Here is a 17,886-nt window from a genome sequence, read left to right as displayed (position 1 = left end):
CCCTCCAATCGGTAAAATGTGGTGCCTAAACATTAGCGTTGATTTATTGCGCACAGTTGTTTAGCTTAATATTAGTCAGCGCAGCTCTTTGGTCTTTGAAAGTTTACGGGTTAGATGCCAAATTCTTCAGACCTAGGCAGTAACACGATCTGATCGAGATCGAAATTGTAGAGAAGCATACTTTTAAGCTTTAAAGATTTTGATAGTAAAGTTGCTCAAGTTGAACTCAATTGAGGTTTATCACAGTAATAATACATGTTGCTCAAGTTTCCCATACCTCACATGTAAGTAACCTCAATGTACTAATTAAATAAGAAGAAAAAATTAACTGTCACAAGCCAGCCAACAAATGTACAATTCGGTGCCAAACATAAATAATCACAAAAGGGAAGTTACGATGCAATGTAGCACCCAGAGGAAAACGATGATAATGAGTATAAATTGGTTCATTTCCTGGTCACGAACGATAAACACAGGATTGAGATTTGGTCAAATTAAGAGGCTTGCCCAGATGAGTACCTCTCACTATAACTTGACACAAGACGCTTCGGTAGAACTTGGTCTTCACCAACCTTCCCAAAATGTATGCCCTGGACCGCATCACGAATGTCAGGTTTAATGGCACAGGGGTGCTCTCCAGATGGCCTTTAATGCCACTGAGCAGCGGGATCCCGCCGTAGAGTGGCACTTGATGCCCCTCGACTACCGGCATCACCGTTCGCTGACTCTTTCTCGACTCGTAGAAGTTCTTCATCTGCTCAACTCTCATCGTATCAACGAGAATGCAAAATGCCAAGCAAATAGACATGAAATTCTCAAGGACAAATCATGAATGGATCCAGATAAACAGCTAACCATATGGGATCATAGCCCTGAATTGTGATCACACAATGAACAATTCTGAAAAAGTGGCACCTTTATTAAATGTTATTTTCCTACTAAATTTAGCTATTTGCACTATACTTCATTTTTCTTATAATTTTTATACAAGTATTTGGTAAAAAGACATGTTAAATGCACATTTGACAGTAAAAAAAAATGTTATACCTGACCGGAAGCCACCTTGAGGTCAAAATAGTGAAGCTCGAGAGGAGTGGCGCTGACGTGGACACCGAAGAAAGTGGATGGGTTCCTATAAAAGATCCTGACCGTCGAATTCAAAGATAGCATATCCGTGGGCACCCCCGTGCTGTCCATTCCCGCTTGAACATTGAAATTCTCAAACAAAATGTTCTGCGCATCATCATCAAAGTACTGCAAAAGTCATTTCTGACACTCCTCATTTATTACACACAGCAAAACTTGTGGAGTTTTATCTTCTCATTTATTATTTTATATTTTATATTATAAATATCCGATTATTTACTCCAAATTTGATTTTATTAATTAAACATTAATGGGTTATTTAAAATTTATGATTTTTCCTTCGATATATATAGTAAATCTCATTGTAATAATTTCTCGAATCATATAGCGCGAGGGCCCCACGGTTTAGAATCCAATCCTGTAAATTTGAACTGTTGCATAGACTCCATCGAAAACAAAAAGATTAAAAAACCAGGCACTACAAAAGTTGGAGCCTTTATCCTCGAATACCCCCCAAGAACCGATGCATTTAACACAAGGCTTTACGATTATAGACAAGAACATATCATAAAACAAAGAATTCCTCCAAAGAAAAGAAAGAAAAAAGACAAGAACTTGACCGACCAGTTTAAAGATTGTTAATTCATATTGTTTTTCACTCAAAAAAAATTAAGAGACAGGAAAAGAATTGAAGCAAAGAAAGAACTAATAGGAAAAGCTTCGCCTCACCTTCACGATTATCCTGGGCTTGTAAGCCAGACTTGCACCCCAAAGAATCAAAGAAAACGTCGAAAATAGCACCACGAACGAAAACAAGAAGCACACCGCGTAAAACCTCACCTGCCCGCCATCCTTCATGTCGCCTTCATCACCTTCAACGTCCTCCCCGTCTTCATCCCCCAGTTCATCGTACTTCCTTTGCATCCTCTTCCACCCGCCGCCAAGGTTTCTGGGATTCTTCAATGAAGCTGAGTATCTTGAAGTAGAGGATTCACGAGAGTGGTGGATAGGTGAGCAGTGGTACTGGAAATGGTGGGCCGGGGACCCGAACGGACTCGACCCGTATGACATTTTCTCCAGATCGTGCTGCGAGTGCGACGGGCTCTGGACGTAGTACAACGGCCGGCGCGGAGACCGCGGCGGCGTTGATGCTTCGATGCTGGTCACCTCGGAGTCGGACTTGGTATGCATCGCCACCCCCATCGTTCCCGTGAAATGAAAAGTCACAAAGGAGAGATATTTGCCAATTAAAAAACTAGTTTCCTCATACAAAATATAGCCATCATTGCCATAAATGTGGGAAAAAGGGAATGGGATTTAATGCGTAAACCATGGAAAGTTTGAAAACAAAAACATGGCTTAGGGCAGTGGATGGGTGTTATAACACTAGCCAACTCATCAAAAAGCTTAAGGTTCAGTGTCACATATTCATTATAACAATATATTTCTTTTACCCACATTCTTTTTAAAATTATAATTCATTATTCATGGGTCACACATAGGGATGTAAACGAACAAACCGTTTGTGAGCTATTCGAATCTCGATTCGATAAAAGCTCGTTTGAGCTCGTTTAATGAGGCTCGTTAAGATAAACAAACCAAACTCAAACTTTACAGTATTCGGCTCGTTAGCTCGTGAACATGTTCGTTAGTAAGTTCATGAGTAATCTTTTAGATTAAAAAATAATAGTTTTGATATTTGATTGATTGATTTTGCATGTTATTTATAAATTATATAGAAAAATCTATTAAATTTATTTATTATAATAAATTTACAAATTTTAATAAGAATAATATATTTTTCTTTAAATATATAATTTACTTTTTAATTAATTTAATGAAAATTTAAATTTATAATTCATATTTATTAAGCTTGTTTAGGCTCTATAAAGGCTTGAATAAGCTCGTGAGCCATGTATATATTCGTTAAATAGAGCTCGAACTCGGCTCGATTACAAACGAACCAAGCTCAAACATTCAAGAGTTCGGCTCGGCTCGGCTCGACTCGATTACAAACGAACCAAGCTCAAACATTCAAGAGTTCGGCTCGGCTCGGCTCGACTCGATTACATCCCTAGTCACACAGTCCACTCATTCATCTTTACATTTTTTCATATTAAAGAAATATGTTTTAAATATATTTTACATTATATATTTAAATCATTAATCTAATTTTTAAAATAATCTAACTTTGTATTAAAATAATTTTATTAATTTTAAAAAATAATATTAATGAATTGGAGATTGTAGTGACTTAGAATAAAAACATGTGTGCAAATTTGTGGATATTTATAGAAGATATTTAAAACTAACCGTTACAAATAATTGAAAACAAAAAAAATTTAAAAAATAATCCTATCGTTGAGAAAAAAAAATATTTAAAAATTTTATTTTAAATACGTGTGGGTCCGCGTGAAAAATAAAGAAATAATAAAAATATATTATAAAACAAGAAGGGTCAAAAATCGTCGCAAATTTAAGACAGATTTTTTCGTCGCTAATTGTCCAATTTAAAAAAAAATGAACTGATAGTTGAACGCCCCTCACTCTTTCTCTCCTATAAGTGAGCTTTTAACACTCAGTTTGACACACCATTGTGGGTGTCCTTACACCTTGACGGGGCTAATTAATGATTTCATATCTTGGCTTGGTTTGTTTGTCTGATTAACTTAATTTTGTGAATTCCGAGGTTAAGATGCTCTCAATTGACATCTTCTGTGCTACGCTTTTATTTTGTGTTGGAATTGGGTTACGAAGTCACGGTTTTTTCAGAGGCCTGTTTGGGGTCGCAACTTGGGAAAAACGGAAAATTCCATCGTATCCGTGCAGGCTGTAGATCTTGATATGTGTATTTTTGGATTCCAACCTTAGATTTTGAGTCCTTGCATGTTCTCACTAATATTAAGATCATTCTCGGACAATAGATTTTGAGCTCAGAGTTAAGTTTTTGAGAAACGTGAAAAAATAATACGTTAAACTTTGATCATTGTAGCACGACTATATCGAAAAAAGGAGAGTTAACAACTCCCAAACAAAATCACAATGGAAAAGTACTTTTCCAGATTAACATATCCGAACCAGCTGTCTAAATCACTCCTTCGAAATCTTTTGAATTTATAATTATCAAGATTGTAAACAGGCGATTGGATTGGTAATGTGACTATGTTGTTTGGTTCTATGATCTTTTTCGTTTATCTAAATCGATAACAATTAATTCATTTCATACCGTATGATTTTTGTTTTCCGGTTTGATTTTATGTCCAAATCATTTATTTCGATACAATCTTATAGTTTTCGTGCTCGGGTTTGATTTTTATGTCAAAAACATTAATTCAATCCAAAAAAAATTACTGGTCGTCGGTCGACAAAACAAAAACACCAAATCCAAGTCTTTGCTCCGGTTGAGATCAAAATTCGAACACCCCAACCGAAAGGGCGAAAGCCACGGGGGCACACATCATGGGGGTGAGTGGTGTGGATGTGTCGTGGAAAGTTGGACTGTACACACTTCACCATAAAGACAAACATATGGAATAAAATAAAAAGGAGTTATTGACCAATGTAGGGACAAATGGTTGAAAATTTAAATAACAGGTGTGAAATGGGGGAAGGGTTTATTTTCTATATTTATATTGACTCAGAGTGGATAATTTATATATATAAAAACAAATGTTTTTGCGATATTTGGAAAATTATATAAAAATATTTTTATAAAAAAACATTTATTAGACGAAATTAAATATTTGAAAACAGATAAAAAAAATAAGTATTAAATGTGAAGTCTTTTAAATTTTTTGAAAAAAATCTAAATTTGAATTTGATGTTTCTTCAAATATAAAATATATTTAAGTGTCATATTAATTATATCATTTAATTTAATTTCGATTTTGAATTTGAATTCGTGTTATTTTTACGTTTTTAGTTATCACTAGTATCTATAATGTTAAATATAATATATTATTTATATATATAATATTACATTTGAATTTTGATAAATTGATTGTCCGCATTGCTATTATCATGTGTCATATTTAAATTTTCTATGTCAATATTTTTTAACATATTTTCAAAAATAATTTTTAATCAAAATTTATTTATCTAATACATGTGAATTTTTTAAAAATATTTATTTATTGTTTAAAATTTTGATAGAAAAAATAATTTATTATTTTTTTAACTTTTTATTAATAACTGTTACACTCGATCAATACATAGAAATCGATTTGATCGTATAAAATTGTTATCATCATTTAAGTGTTGCCTCAAACGATATAAAATGTTTAATATAATAATATTTAAAATATAAATATATTCATTATATTATATCAATAATTTTAATAAATTTTAAAACGCTAATACTTACTAATATTAATAATTAATTATATAAAATATTATTATGTGAATCGTTCGGGTAAAATATTAGTTTTATATAAATCTAACAGTTCATATAAACGAGACATTAACTGAGATCTTTTGAATTTTGACGTTTCATTTTACCACTAATCCAATAAATCTTTGGCTTTTCAAGAACGGATTTGAACTCATAATGTGCGGAAATCACATCTGTTTTACTTTTAAAAAATTGATATTAAATTATTCATCTAGGGTATAGTGTGAACAATAATAATATTGATTAATATTTAATATATACCAGTAAAACCCTTAGGGGTAATTGCTTGCAAGTAATTTAATTTTCATATAAAATATTAGTTTATATATAATAATATTCTGTGAGAAATATAATGAGGTTAAAGTAATTTTTTATTTAAAGTTATTATCTAAATTTGTATTAAAGTAATTTTTTATTTAAAGTTATTATCTAAATTTGTATTCTATTGCATTTTGATTTATTTTAAAAATAAAGTTTTTTATTTAAAGTTATTATCTAAATTTGTATTAAAGTAATTTTTTAGTTAAAGTTATTATCTAAATTTGTATTCTATTGCATTTTGATTTATTTTAAAAATAAAGTTATCGTGAGGAAGGGGAATTTTAGGTAAATAAAAATTAGTATATCAAGAAAAACCAAAGATAATTTTAGCTTTACATACACTATTGAAATCTAAAAGTATTGGATATGTTATAATAACAATAACACAGACTCTTGCGAGACTAGTTAGATAAATCAATTTTATAAGACAGATATTTTATTTGGTCACTCTTGAAAAAATATTATTTTTTATATAAAAAATATAACTTTTTATTATAAATATGAGCAGTGTCGACTCGTCTCACGAATAAAGATACGTGAGACCGTCTCAAAAGATATTTACTCATATACCAGAAGATAAGATATATGCATATTTATTATAAATAAATATTATAATAGTAAAAATTGTCTTACTTCCTAGACAAAAACTTGTGTGAGACGGCCTCACGGGTCGTATTTTATGAGACGGATATCTTATTTGGGTTATCCATGAAAAGTATTACTTTTTACGCTAAGAGTATTCCTTTTTATTGTGAATATCGGTAGAATTGATCCGTTTCAAAGATAAAGATTCGTGAAATCGTTTTACAATAGACCTATTCTCCCTCCTATTTAGCATTATTATATGAACAAAGTTGTTACCTTATTTGCGGTAAGCTGTTCAGTGGGGGGTTTGGCGTTCTTTTGTTTTTGTGGTACATTTCCTTGTCAATCAATTTAAGGAGGATATGGAGGCCCATTTCGAAAGCTACACGATATGAAATCAAACCCTAAACATTTTGGTCTTGTTAGCCCAAAATGTCTTCTTTGGGGGTATGTATATGAGTATGTCCTATGATTTTATTTACCTTTTTATTGGAAAAAAACAAGAAGGAAAAACATACATGTACCAACGGAAAATAAAAAATTTCATATTTTTTTTTGTGGTTTTTATTTTTTATACTGTTAAAATGAGACGCAATCATGTATCTTTCGGTTGTTAGCGATTTCAATAATTTTTCGAAAATATTGATGTGACAATCGGTGACAAATGCAGGAGGGAAAAGCCTGAGTTGCAGTATTTCACGAGTATTAATGTGACACTCAACCACAAATGCAAGAAATGTCAGAAATGGACCGTCTCAAAAGAGAGATATCTTAATAAAAACATTTTTTGCCCCTCTTTGCTCATAGCCTAAATGAATTTTAGCCTGGACAAGTTGACTCAAACCCAATTCACGTTTCTACTTCCTCACCTAAATTTTTTAGGTGAACGTCGAACGTCGACCGTAATTTTTTTATATATTTTTTCCTTTTACGGGTAAATTCCTTATCTTTTAAAATTAAGTTGTATAATAAATTTTTATTGTATATGCTTATTTTTTAAAAAAAAAAAATGCATTTAACATTTTTCTCATAAGTGTGATGGTCCATCTAATTTAATTAATCGTATAAGTTTGTACCTGAATAAAATTGACAAAAAAATACTTGAATTTGATATATGAAATTTTATTTTGTAAAAGTAAATATTGAAATTAATTTAATGTATATAAATCAAAATGGTATTTAAGCAAACAAACAAAAAATGACTAAATGAAACGTTCACTGCTTTTAAACTTTAAAATCCTACTAAAATTTTTTATTTTATTTTTTCAAACGTAAAATTCGAAATTCATATTTAAAATAACTTAACATTTTTGTCATCCAAAATAATTTAATATTTGAAATCTCAAGTACATAAAAATTGCTAACTCGTTAATTAACCAAAAATCATACATCGACATTTAACAAAATCAAACTAACCTCAAAACAAAGCAGGAAAATCACTAATTAAATCATTAACAAATCTTTAAAACTTTACCTATCAAGCAAATGCGGAAAATAATATCCCTCGGGAGTGTACTGTCGGACTCAATTCACTCAAGCGTCAGCGCTTCCCTCAATCTCATCCTCACCTGCAACATTCAAACCTAGTGAGTCTAATGACTCAACATGTTCTAAACATGAGTAGCAAATAATACATATACAAGCACATGCATTAAAAATCATACTTTTATTCAAAATAAGCTAGCATAAATTTGTAAGCATGATAAATTGTCGAATCATAAAGCTTGATATCATTTATCATTTTGGGTGAAGTTTGATCCTTGAAAATGACTAATTGTATCCTCTGGTCGACTGATCAGTCTCAGTTCATCATTTCTCATGGGGACGGGCACTAGGCATCGACGTAAAATGAAAATACCATCGTTGGGTTCCCTTTGGGCCTTCTCCCGTAAACGGGCTCCCTCTTGGGCCTTCTCTCTCACGATATTCTCAAAAATCATATATCATATCATTTTTATCATATTTGATTCACATCCTTCAAAATATATTTTCTTTTTTTTTAATCATAAAATATCGTATCCTTTCTACATTCGGAAAATAGCATTTTAACAGTAAAAATTGCATAACTTTATCATAAATCATAAAATCTCATACTTTTATCATAAACGTTTTAAAATATTATTTAGCATGCATTATGATTCTTCGGGACACTGCCTAACATTTTTGTACCATCCAGGTGCGAATTGACTGTTTTGTCCCTGAACTAAAAAATTCTCGATTTTGACTTTTCTCTATTTTGTTGACTCGAGACTACCCCAAATAGTTATTTAAGCTTAAATTTGACTCCTAATATTTTTATTTAACGTAAACTCGAGGCTTTCGAATTATTTTCTTAATTACTAAATTGTAAAGCGTTTTAATCACGAATAAATTCTAACTTAAATATTTTAATCCCAACCTCTAACCATGAACTTTTCATACCTAAATTACCCTCGTGAACCATGAACCGACCCCCATGGACTATGGTTCGAGCCCCTACCTTCTCCCTAGCCATGTTTGAGTCCTAAACTTTAAACCAAGCCACGACTCCCCCTAAACCCGAGCCAGCCGTGAACCAGACATAACCTTGCCCCTCCTGGACTCTACCTGAACCATCCTGGACCAGCGCACCAGCCCCAGCCACGCGAACCACCCTTGCGCATGCAACTTCAAAGTCGTGGCCCTACCTTGCGCAACTAGGAGTCCAGCCATGATAGGACTCCTCCAAGCCTCTAGATGCAGCCTTCCAATGCCTAGCCATCCCTGAACCACCCTCTTGGACCCTTCCTACCCGTGCCTAGACCCCCGCATCCAGCCAGTCCCAAGTCGCGCACACCCAAGCGAGGATAACCCCTCGATCGCTCCTCCTCCCTTGCGAAACAAGAGTCTAGCCATACTAGGACTCCTTCTACCCCTCACACGCAGCCAGCACAGGACCGTGACGAAGTTTGGTCGAGCCCTGGTGCACTACCCCTCACAGCCGACCCTTATGTCCCAATGAAACCCATGAAACCCTAGCCTCAAGCCCTAACCATGCACCGCCCCTCTAGCTCTTGTCCAGCCCTCGTCTCGTGCCTAAACGACACTTGTTCTATCCCTTAAACATCCTATGTTGGTAGCGTACCCATTAGAAATCATAACATGTTCATATATGCATGAGAATCTTCGAAACTTTGAAAATAATCATCCAAAAGTTAAACGATTTATACTCAATTATTTTTCATGCTAAACTACATACAACATGCATATTATGATTTGAATGGTGCAATCAAAAGAGTTTAGAAGCGTGCCTTTGCGTTTAAAATACTTGAATATACGATCGTTGGCGTGAGTTGCGAATCATGTTTAAAATCATGAGTTTTCATGAAATCATGCGATTAGACTTTCTATTATATACAATGTATCATTTAAAAATTTAAAATCAATTAAATGAACCAAATAAGAAATTTAAATCATTTGCATACACGTGATTTCCGTGGATTGACTTTTAAACATTACACTAAATAAGCACCAAATTTGACTTTTAAACATTACACTAAATAAGCACCAAAAAGTTACATGAGATGAAACTGAAGTAATTTGAAAGATTGGGTGATGAATTCGACAATGTTTTCAAACGCGTTGAATGAAATCTTTTTTCAATTTCTTTCATCTTTACGAGAGAGAGAAAAGAACGGTCGTGAGGATATAGAGATGCGTCTATCCGTACATTGATTTTACAAAAGTTTTACCTATCCTATCAACCAATTTCTGACTCAGTCTTTGGTGACATTATATACATGAATGACACGTCTAAAACATAATCAAATTGGAAAAGAGCAAACAAAAAAATATTTTAATAAAATTAAAATTTAACAATATAATAATGACCAATTAAAAATACATTGAAACAAAATTGACTAAAACTAAAATTTCATAATGTAATAAATAATTAAAAGTAAAAATTTGTGTGAGGCGGTCTCACAGATCGTATTTTGTGATACAGATCTCTTATTTGGGTTATCCATGAAAAAATATTACTTTTTTATGATAAGAGTATTATTTTTTAGTCAAAAACTTGTGTAAGACGGTCTCACGGGTCGTATTTTGTGAGACGGTTCTCTTAATTGGGTCATCCATGAAAAAATATTACTTTTTTGCTAAGAATATTACTTTTTATTGTGAATATCGGTAGGGTTAACCCATCTCTCAGACCAAGATTCGTAAGACCGTCTCACAAGAGACCTACTCTACTTTTTATTTTTAAATATCAGTATGGTTGACTCATATCTCACATATAAAAATTCGTGAGACCGTTTCACAAGAGACCTACTCATAATTAAATTGAAATATAGCTATGTAAAAGAAGTTTAATTAGGCGCCGTGAAATACAAGCATTTGGATAAATTGGAATGTCGAACGTCGACATTTAGTGTGGGAATCAAATTACATTTAGTGCCATTAACTATTGACTCTGACTGCTTTAATGTCATCCAACGGTTATTATTTTATTGTAATAATGAAGTGTAAAGACAAGTAAACGAGTCAAAATTGAATTTTGATTTGGTGACGTAGGAAAAACTGGAAGCAAACTAAAACACGACCACCTTACGTGATCTTATTCATGATTTTGAATGAATCGCCGGCCTCGTCTCGCCTCGCCTCGCCTCATCTCGTATCGCCTTATTAAGCACCTAATGTAATAGTAGTTTGAAATTTTTTTGATAAGAAGAATGTAACTCTTGACTATTAGTCAAAATATCACATATTTCACTTATTCGAATATCCACTTGAAGTCACGTTAGTTTTATTCTGGGTAAAAATAGAGTAGACAACATAGATTCATAATGTTCGAATGATTTTAAATATTTTATTCTTTCCTTATATTTTCACATAATTAATAAATAATAGCATCCTCATTTACCATATACTTTGTTTGAAATATTTTTGTTAATTTCCGGTTATTATCATATTTGACAAAATAAATTTCCAAAGATTCGTCCTCGGTAAGACAAATATTATCCCCATAAGCACACATTTCCCCTTGGTAATATGGTTTTTTTTGGGTGAATTGTTCTAAAATACTTAAATCCAAAATTGAACTTTTTTTACAGTTCTTATGTCAGAAGTTTTTTGTTCGTCAATCGTCATATGCAAATATTTGTTTGTTTAAACCCCCTAACTACACAAATTGACTAAAATGCCCTTTTTCCATTTTTCAAATTAAATTAAACAATTTATATTTCTTCTCCTCTTTATTCTTCGAGCTCTTTGTACAAAGGTCATAAAAAATTTCAGGCGCTTTTTCGCCACAGTCGTCTCCACTTACCAATATTTTTTCCATCTTCACTCAAGTTTCATTTTCATTTTTTTCCACTTATTGCACCTCTAGAACTTCAGATTTTTTGTTGGTTTAATTTCCCTTGTTACTTTATTTTTTCAGATATGTATGATAATGGAGGTAGTTAGTTTATCTCAGCTATACATATTCGTGTGGAGCTTGAGCCAGCTTGAATTGAGTGGAGCTTAAGCTCACCAAAAATAAAAAATACAAATAAATAGCTGATTTCTAGCTTTATGTGCATTTTAACCATTAAAATAACCTCTGAGGATTTGGAATATAAGCTTATGAGAATTTGTTGATTCGATAATTATTTTAATTGGTTGTGGGTCTCATCCTTTAAATTCACAAAATTGCTATATGTATTAATAATTTTAGTTAATAGCTAAAGCATGATTGAACAAATTGAATTTATACATCTGTATTAGAGCTACGAGTTATAAATTTTTAATTATTCAATATGTTGCATAGATTGCGGTATTAGTTTTTAAAAATTTGGAATAGAGCTACGAGTTATAAATTTTTAATTATTCAATATGTTGCATAGATTGCGGTATTAGTTTTAAAAATTTTGGAAATAGTACTAGATATGTTTCATTAATGTATTTGCTTCATGTCGATCATTAAATTGAAACTTGAAAAAAAGGATCAAGTTTAGTTGGGTTTTTTTTGCGGGAATCTGAACTATACTCGTCAATTCATAATTGATACATTTCTTGAGAAATGTCTCAAAAATATAAGATTGAAGCAATTGTGATTATTGGTCAATCAATGTTGTGACGTCTTTGATCTTATTTCCTCATATGGTATCATCATATTTTATAACCAAAAATAATGTTGAAACGAGATGACTTAGATGTGACTTCCGATTTTATGCTGGATAACCAAAAAATCATCTTATTTCTTGATAATGTTGGATCAAGATGACAGATGTGATTCCGATTTTATGCTCAAACATCCAAATTATTTGTCCAAGTTCAAATAAATAATAACGCAATTGCGATATATTATGCTTGAATTAGCATATTTGTGTCAATAATAATATATGTAGTTCATTTTATCTACTAAATATAATCATTGTAAGAGGTTGTTTTCCTAAATCTCACTCTTTAAGTTTTCATGAGAGTTTAGAACCAGACGACTTGGGTACTCCTAATAATTTATGCTCAAATATCCAAGTTATGTACTTAATTGTGGAGAAATTATACTGAATTTACGATATATTATGCCGTAATTACATAATTTTGTGTCAATAATAATTCATGTAACTGTAGATCCCCAAAGCTAGTACACGTAAAACCCATGCATTTATTTAAATTGTTAAATTATTTATTTAAATTTAAAACGATATTAGCGATGCATGATTCATGAATTTGCATTATTTTAAATTATTTATGTTTATGAGATGCACCTTAAAATGTTTTATTGAGTTTCATGAATCCCTCAACGCCATGTAAGTATGTTCGACGTGCAAAAAAAATATTTTTTGTTTTTGAGGTATGTTAAATGTCTTAGTGACCAATTATGAACGGGTTTGGAAGTCGGTGAACGTGGCCGAGGACCTCTCCACCCCCGTAAAGCATGACCGGGTTTAGATCAGGATTGAAAAGCGGTAAAACATGACCATGGACCAATCCACCCGGTAAAGCATGACCAGGGATCTCATGTATGTGGTAGTGGATTTTTTCTGCCAGCCCCGTACTGTGGTTTAGTCTGATTAGGCGCATTTATGCATGGGTGACTTGCTTTGAAACATATCTCTACGCCAAATAATGAAGTTTATGTATGTTCAAGTATGTATGATGCAAGCATGTTTATGAAAAGTTTTATGATGATGTCACGTCTATGTTTATGTTATTACGTTCAAGTTTGAGTATGTACGTACTACTTTAAAGATGCATTTGATTTTGTTACGTATTACTTGTTATTCTCAGTTTATATGTGTTGAGTCTTTAGACTCACTTGACTTGATCGATGCAGTTGAGGACGAGTATGAGGAGACGAGGGGTGGGGACCAATGAGCCGGCTTGAACTACGCAGGAGGCTAAACCCGAGGACAGCCTATGTTTTAAGAACTTTATGCATGTTTTAAATACTCCGATTTTCAGGATATTGTTTACGATGTTTAAATGTTTACCTTTTCGCAAACCTCGATTGTAATTGTTTTTATTTCAAATATTTTTAGACGAGCAGTTTATTTTAACGCAATTTGAATAATTACTATTTATTTAAGAAAATTTTTATTTTTCCGTAAATTTTAAAATAGATTAAAAGTATGGTACGCTACAGTTGGTATTAGAGCGATGTTCTTGTAAAGGGTTATGTCTACTGCCAGTTGCGAGAAGCTCACGAAGTCATAGATCAAATCTGTAAGTTTTAAAGTTTTAAATTCTTCCATGTATTAGGCATCAAGTCATGATTTCAGCATGTACATGTTTAAATTCAAATTACGTGCATCTTATGATATCAATATTTTGTTCATGCATGTTGGGTTTACGTGTTGGGTAAATGTTGAAACAGTATGCCTCCCAGACATAGGATTGTGCGTGAAGCAAGCGATGAGAATAGAGAAGCTCAGGATGGGGAGAGGGCCACTCCTCCTCGTCCACCCCCAGATATGCAGGCTCAGATGCTTGCAGGGATGACTCAGTTCTTCACACAGTTTGCGGGGAACTAGACTGCAGTAGGCACAGGGGCTGAGGCCCAGACTAGAGGTAGTCTACGAGAGGTTTAGGAGGATGGATCCGAAGGAGTTCTTGGGGACTACTGACCCGATGATAGCTGAAGGATGGATTAAGTCCATCGAGGTAATTTTTGCATTTATGAAGCTGCAGGATTCAGACAGGGTCAGGTGTGCCACATTCCTTCTGACAAGAGACGCCAGACTGTGGTGGGAAAGTGCATCTGTGTCAATGAACCTGAAAACACTGACTTGGGATGGCTGTAAGGAGGTCTTCTACTCCAAGTATTTCACTGAGTAAGTACGATCCAGACTGATCAGGGAGTTCATGACGCTGCGACAGGGAGACAATAGCGTTGCAGATTTTGTCAGGAAGTTTGAGACGGGATGTCACTTTGTGCCCCTAATTACGAATGATGCCTGGAGAAACTGAGGCATTTTATTGATGGTTTGCGGCAGATCTTACGCCGTGATGTGAGAGTTTCTGGTCCTACTACTATGCTGTTGATGTGTCTAGAGCCTTGGTGGCAGAGCAGGACCAAAAGAACATCGAGAGTGATAGGCAGGGCAAGAGGCCCTATCAGGCACCTCAGCAGTAGCAGCAATTTAAGAGGCCTTTCCAAGGACAGCAAGGGAAGATGCCATTTCAGGGACCGCCGAAAGGCAAGGGTCCTATCCCTCAGCAAAAGGCTCCTCAGAGGCCGGGTGAGCACTCGATGTGCCCGAAGTGCCACCGCCAGCATCCCGGACATGTTTTGTGGGGATCAGGCAAATGCTTCAAATGCGGAGCCAGCGATCATATGCTGAAGGACTGCCCACAATGGAGGCAGACGACTCAAGGGAGAGTGTTTTCCATGCAGACAGAGGAGGCGAACCCAGACACGACCCTGTTGACCGGTAACTTATTTAATTCAACACCATATTATCTTTGTTGTGCATGTTTTGAATTTTATTTTTGATTAATAGTGTGCTAGTTAGTACTTTTGGTGATTTTGTGTAGAGTTTTTTTACTATGCATGATGTTAAGATTAGAATTTTGGGGATATAAGTTTTGTGTGTTGTGCTAACGTCTCTCAGAAAATATTTTCATAAAGAGGGTATCCACGAAGGCCTTGATAGATTCCGGGCCACCCACTCTTTTATTTTCGGAGACATTCGCTAATCATCTGGACGTCAAGTCTATTGGACTCGACGGGAGCTATTCAGTGACAGTCCCATCAGGGAAGAGTTATCAGCTACTAGCGTGGTCAGAGACATTGATCTGGAACTGCAGGGCCACCTAGTGTATGCCGATCTGATTGTGTTTCCGATGACAGAATTTGATATAATCTTGGGAATGGACTGGCTGACGAAGAACAGAGTTCTTATTGACTTTCAGAAAATGTCAGTGTTAGTAAGACTGTTGGGCATGGAACATTTTCTCTTTGAGCCAGATAAATGGAGGAGTTTCTCTTGCGTGATATCTTGCATGCAGGCATGGAGACTTATCCATAAGGGATGTCAGGATTTTTTGGCCAGCATTATTTCCGCACCTGACGTGCCCACTCCGTCATTGTCTGAGGTACCAGTAGTCAGAGATTTTCCTAACGTTTTTCTTGATGACGTCACAGGCCTTCCACCAAAGAGAGATGTGGAGTTTGCCATCGACCTTATACCAGGCACTGTTCCAATCTCTAAGGCATCGTACCGTTTAGCTCCAGCTGATATGTTAGAGCTCAAACAACAAATTCAGGAGCTTCTTGACAAGGAATTTATTCACTCTAGTTTCTCACCTTGGGGCACACCAGTGCTCTTTGTAAAGAATAAAGATGGGAGCATGAGGTTGTGTATCGATTACCGGGAGTTGAACAAGGATAACGATCAAGAGTAAATACCCACTTCCAAGGATCGAGGACTTGTTCGATCAGTTGCAGGGAGCTACAATGTTCTCTAAGATAGATCTGCGAACAGGGTATCATCAGCTGAAAGTAAAAGATGCAGATGTTCATAAGACAGCCTTCAGAACCAGATATGAGCATTACGAGTTCTTAGTGATGCCTTTTGGACTGACGAATGCTCTAGCAATTTTTATGGACCTCATGAATCGAGTATTTCAGCCTTACCTAGATCAGTTCGTCATAGTGTTGATTGACGACTTTCTTATCTACTCGAAGAGCCATGAGGAGCACAATTAGCATTTGGGTACAGTTTTGCAAGTCTTGCAGAATCACAAGTTGTTTGAAAAATTTAGTAAGTGTGAATTCTGGTTGGAGAAAGTTGCGTTTTTGGGTCATATTATATCTAGCAGTGGCATTGAGGTGGATCCAACTAAGGTAGCAGCAGTTAAGGAATGTGTTGAGCCAAAGAATGCGTCAGAGATCCGCATTTTCCTAGGCTTAGCAGGCTACTACAGGAAATTTATTCGGGGGTTTTCTTCGATTGTAGTGCCACTCACTGCTTTGACTAAGAAGAATGCTAAATTCATATGGAGTGGAGAATGTCAGAAGAGCTTCGATACTTTGAAGCAAGCTCTTATTTCAGCGCCAATGCTAGTCATGTCAGCAGGGTAAGGTAATTTCGTGTTGTACATCGATGCTTCTAAGCTCGGGTCAGGCGCATTATTGATGTAGTATGGTCGGGTTATAGCTTATGCCTCCAGACAGTTGAAAGTGCATGAGAAGAATTATCCGACTCATTATCTTGAGTTAGCTGCCGTTGTCTTTGCGTTGAACATATGGAGACATTATTTGTATGATGAGAAATGCTAGATATTTACTGATAACAAGAGTCTCTTGTATTTCTTCACGCCGAAAGAGCTAAATATGAGACAAAGACGGTGATTGGAGTTAGTGAAAGACTACGATTGTGAAATTAACTATCATCCGGGGAAAGCTAATGTCATAGCAGATGCTTTGAGCAGAAAAGTTGCAGTCATAACACAAATATCAGTTCAGAGATCTCTTCAGTCAGAGATTCAGAGGTTTGGTTTAGAGGTTTATCCCAAGGGCAGGGCTCCTAAGCTGTCTAATCTGACAATCCACTCTTCTTTGCTAGACCGAATCCGTAGACGTCAACTTTCGGATGAGCAGTTACAGAAATGGAGACTGAAGGATGAAGCCAAGGGCATTGTACTCTACACAGTGTTGATTCGATCAGGGAGGATATTCTGACAGAGGCACACCCATCTCCGTATTCCATCCATCCAGGAGGTATCAAGATGTACAAGGATTTGCAAATTTTGTATTGGCGGCCAGGCATGAAGCGAGACATCCGCTGATTTGTATCTGAATGTCTCACTTGTCAGCAAGTGAAAGCGGAGCATCAGAGGCTAGCCGGAATGCTTAAGCCGCTCCCTATCCTCAAGTGGAAATGGAAGAACATTACCATGGATTTCGTTGTTGGTTTGCTGAGATCAGTCAGAGGATCCAACGCCATTTGGGTTATAGTGGACCGACTTACTAAATCAGTGCATTTCTTACTAATGAAGACGACTTTCTCCATGACTCAGTATGCAGAGCTCTACATCAGGGAGATAGTCCAATTACA

The 17,886-nt window shown here is 34.9% G+C and overlaps 1 protein-coding gene across 2 annotated transcripts; it reads right to left on the bottom strand.

Moving 5' to 3' along the window:
* Positions 1–305: 305 nt before the first annotated feature.
* LOC142526989 (uncharacterized) lies at positions 306–2,440 on the bottom strand. Of its 2 annotated transcripts, none has more exons than XM_075631694.1 (3): positions 1,927–2,440; positions 1,048–1,233; positions 306–754 (listed from the first exon to the last, which is right to left on the bottom strand). In XM_075631694.1, exons 1-3 carry the CDS (start codon positions 2,287–2,289, stop codon positions 458–460), a joined length of 846 nt encoding a protein of 281 aa, XP_075487809.1. In that variant the 5' UTR covers positions 2,290–2,440; the 3' UTR covers positions 306–457. The 2 variants fall into 2 exon arrangements, with proteins under 2 accessions (XP_075487809.1, XP_075487808.1); XM_075631693.1 differs by having other exon boundaries at positions 1,816–2,432.
* Between the last annotated feature and the right edge of the window lie 15,446 nt (positions 2,441–17,886).

This window comes from Primulina tabacum, chromosome 15 (genome assembly GCF_025594145.1).
Source record: "Primulina tabacum isolate GXHZ01 chromosome 15, ASM2559414v2, whole genome shotgun sequence".
NCBI classification, from domain to species: Eukaryota; Viridiplantae; Streptophyta; class Magnoliopsida; order Lamiales; family Gesneriaceae; genus Primulina; species Primulina tabacum.
Note: the sequence above shows the minus strand (reverse complement) of the source record. Positions and strands in the feature narration are given on the sequence as shown.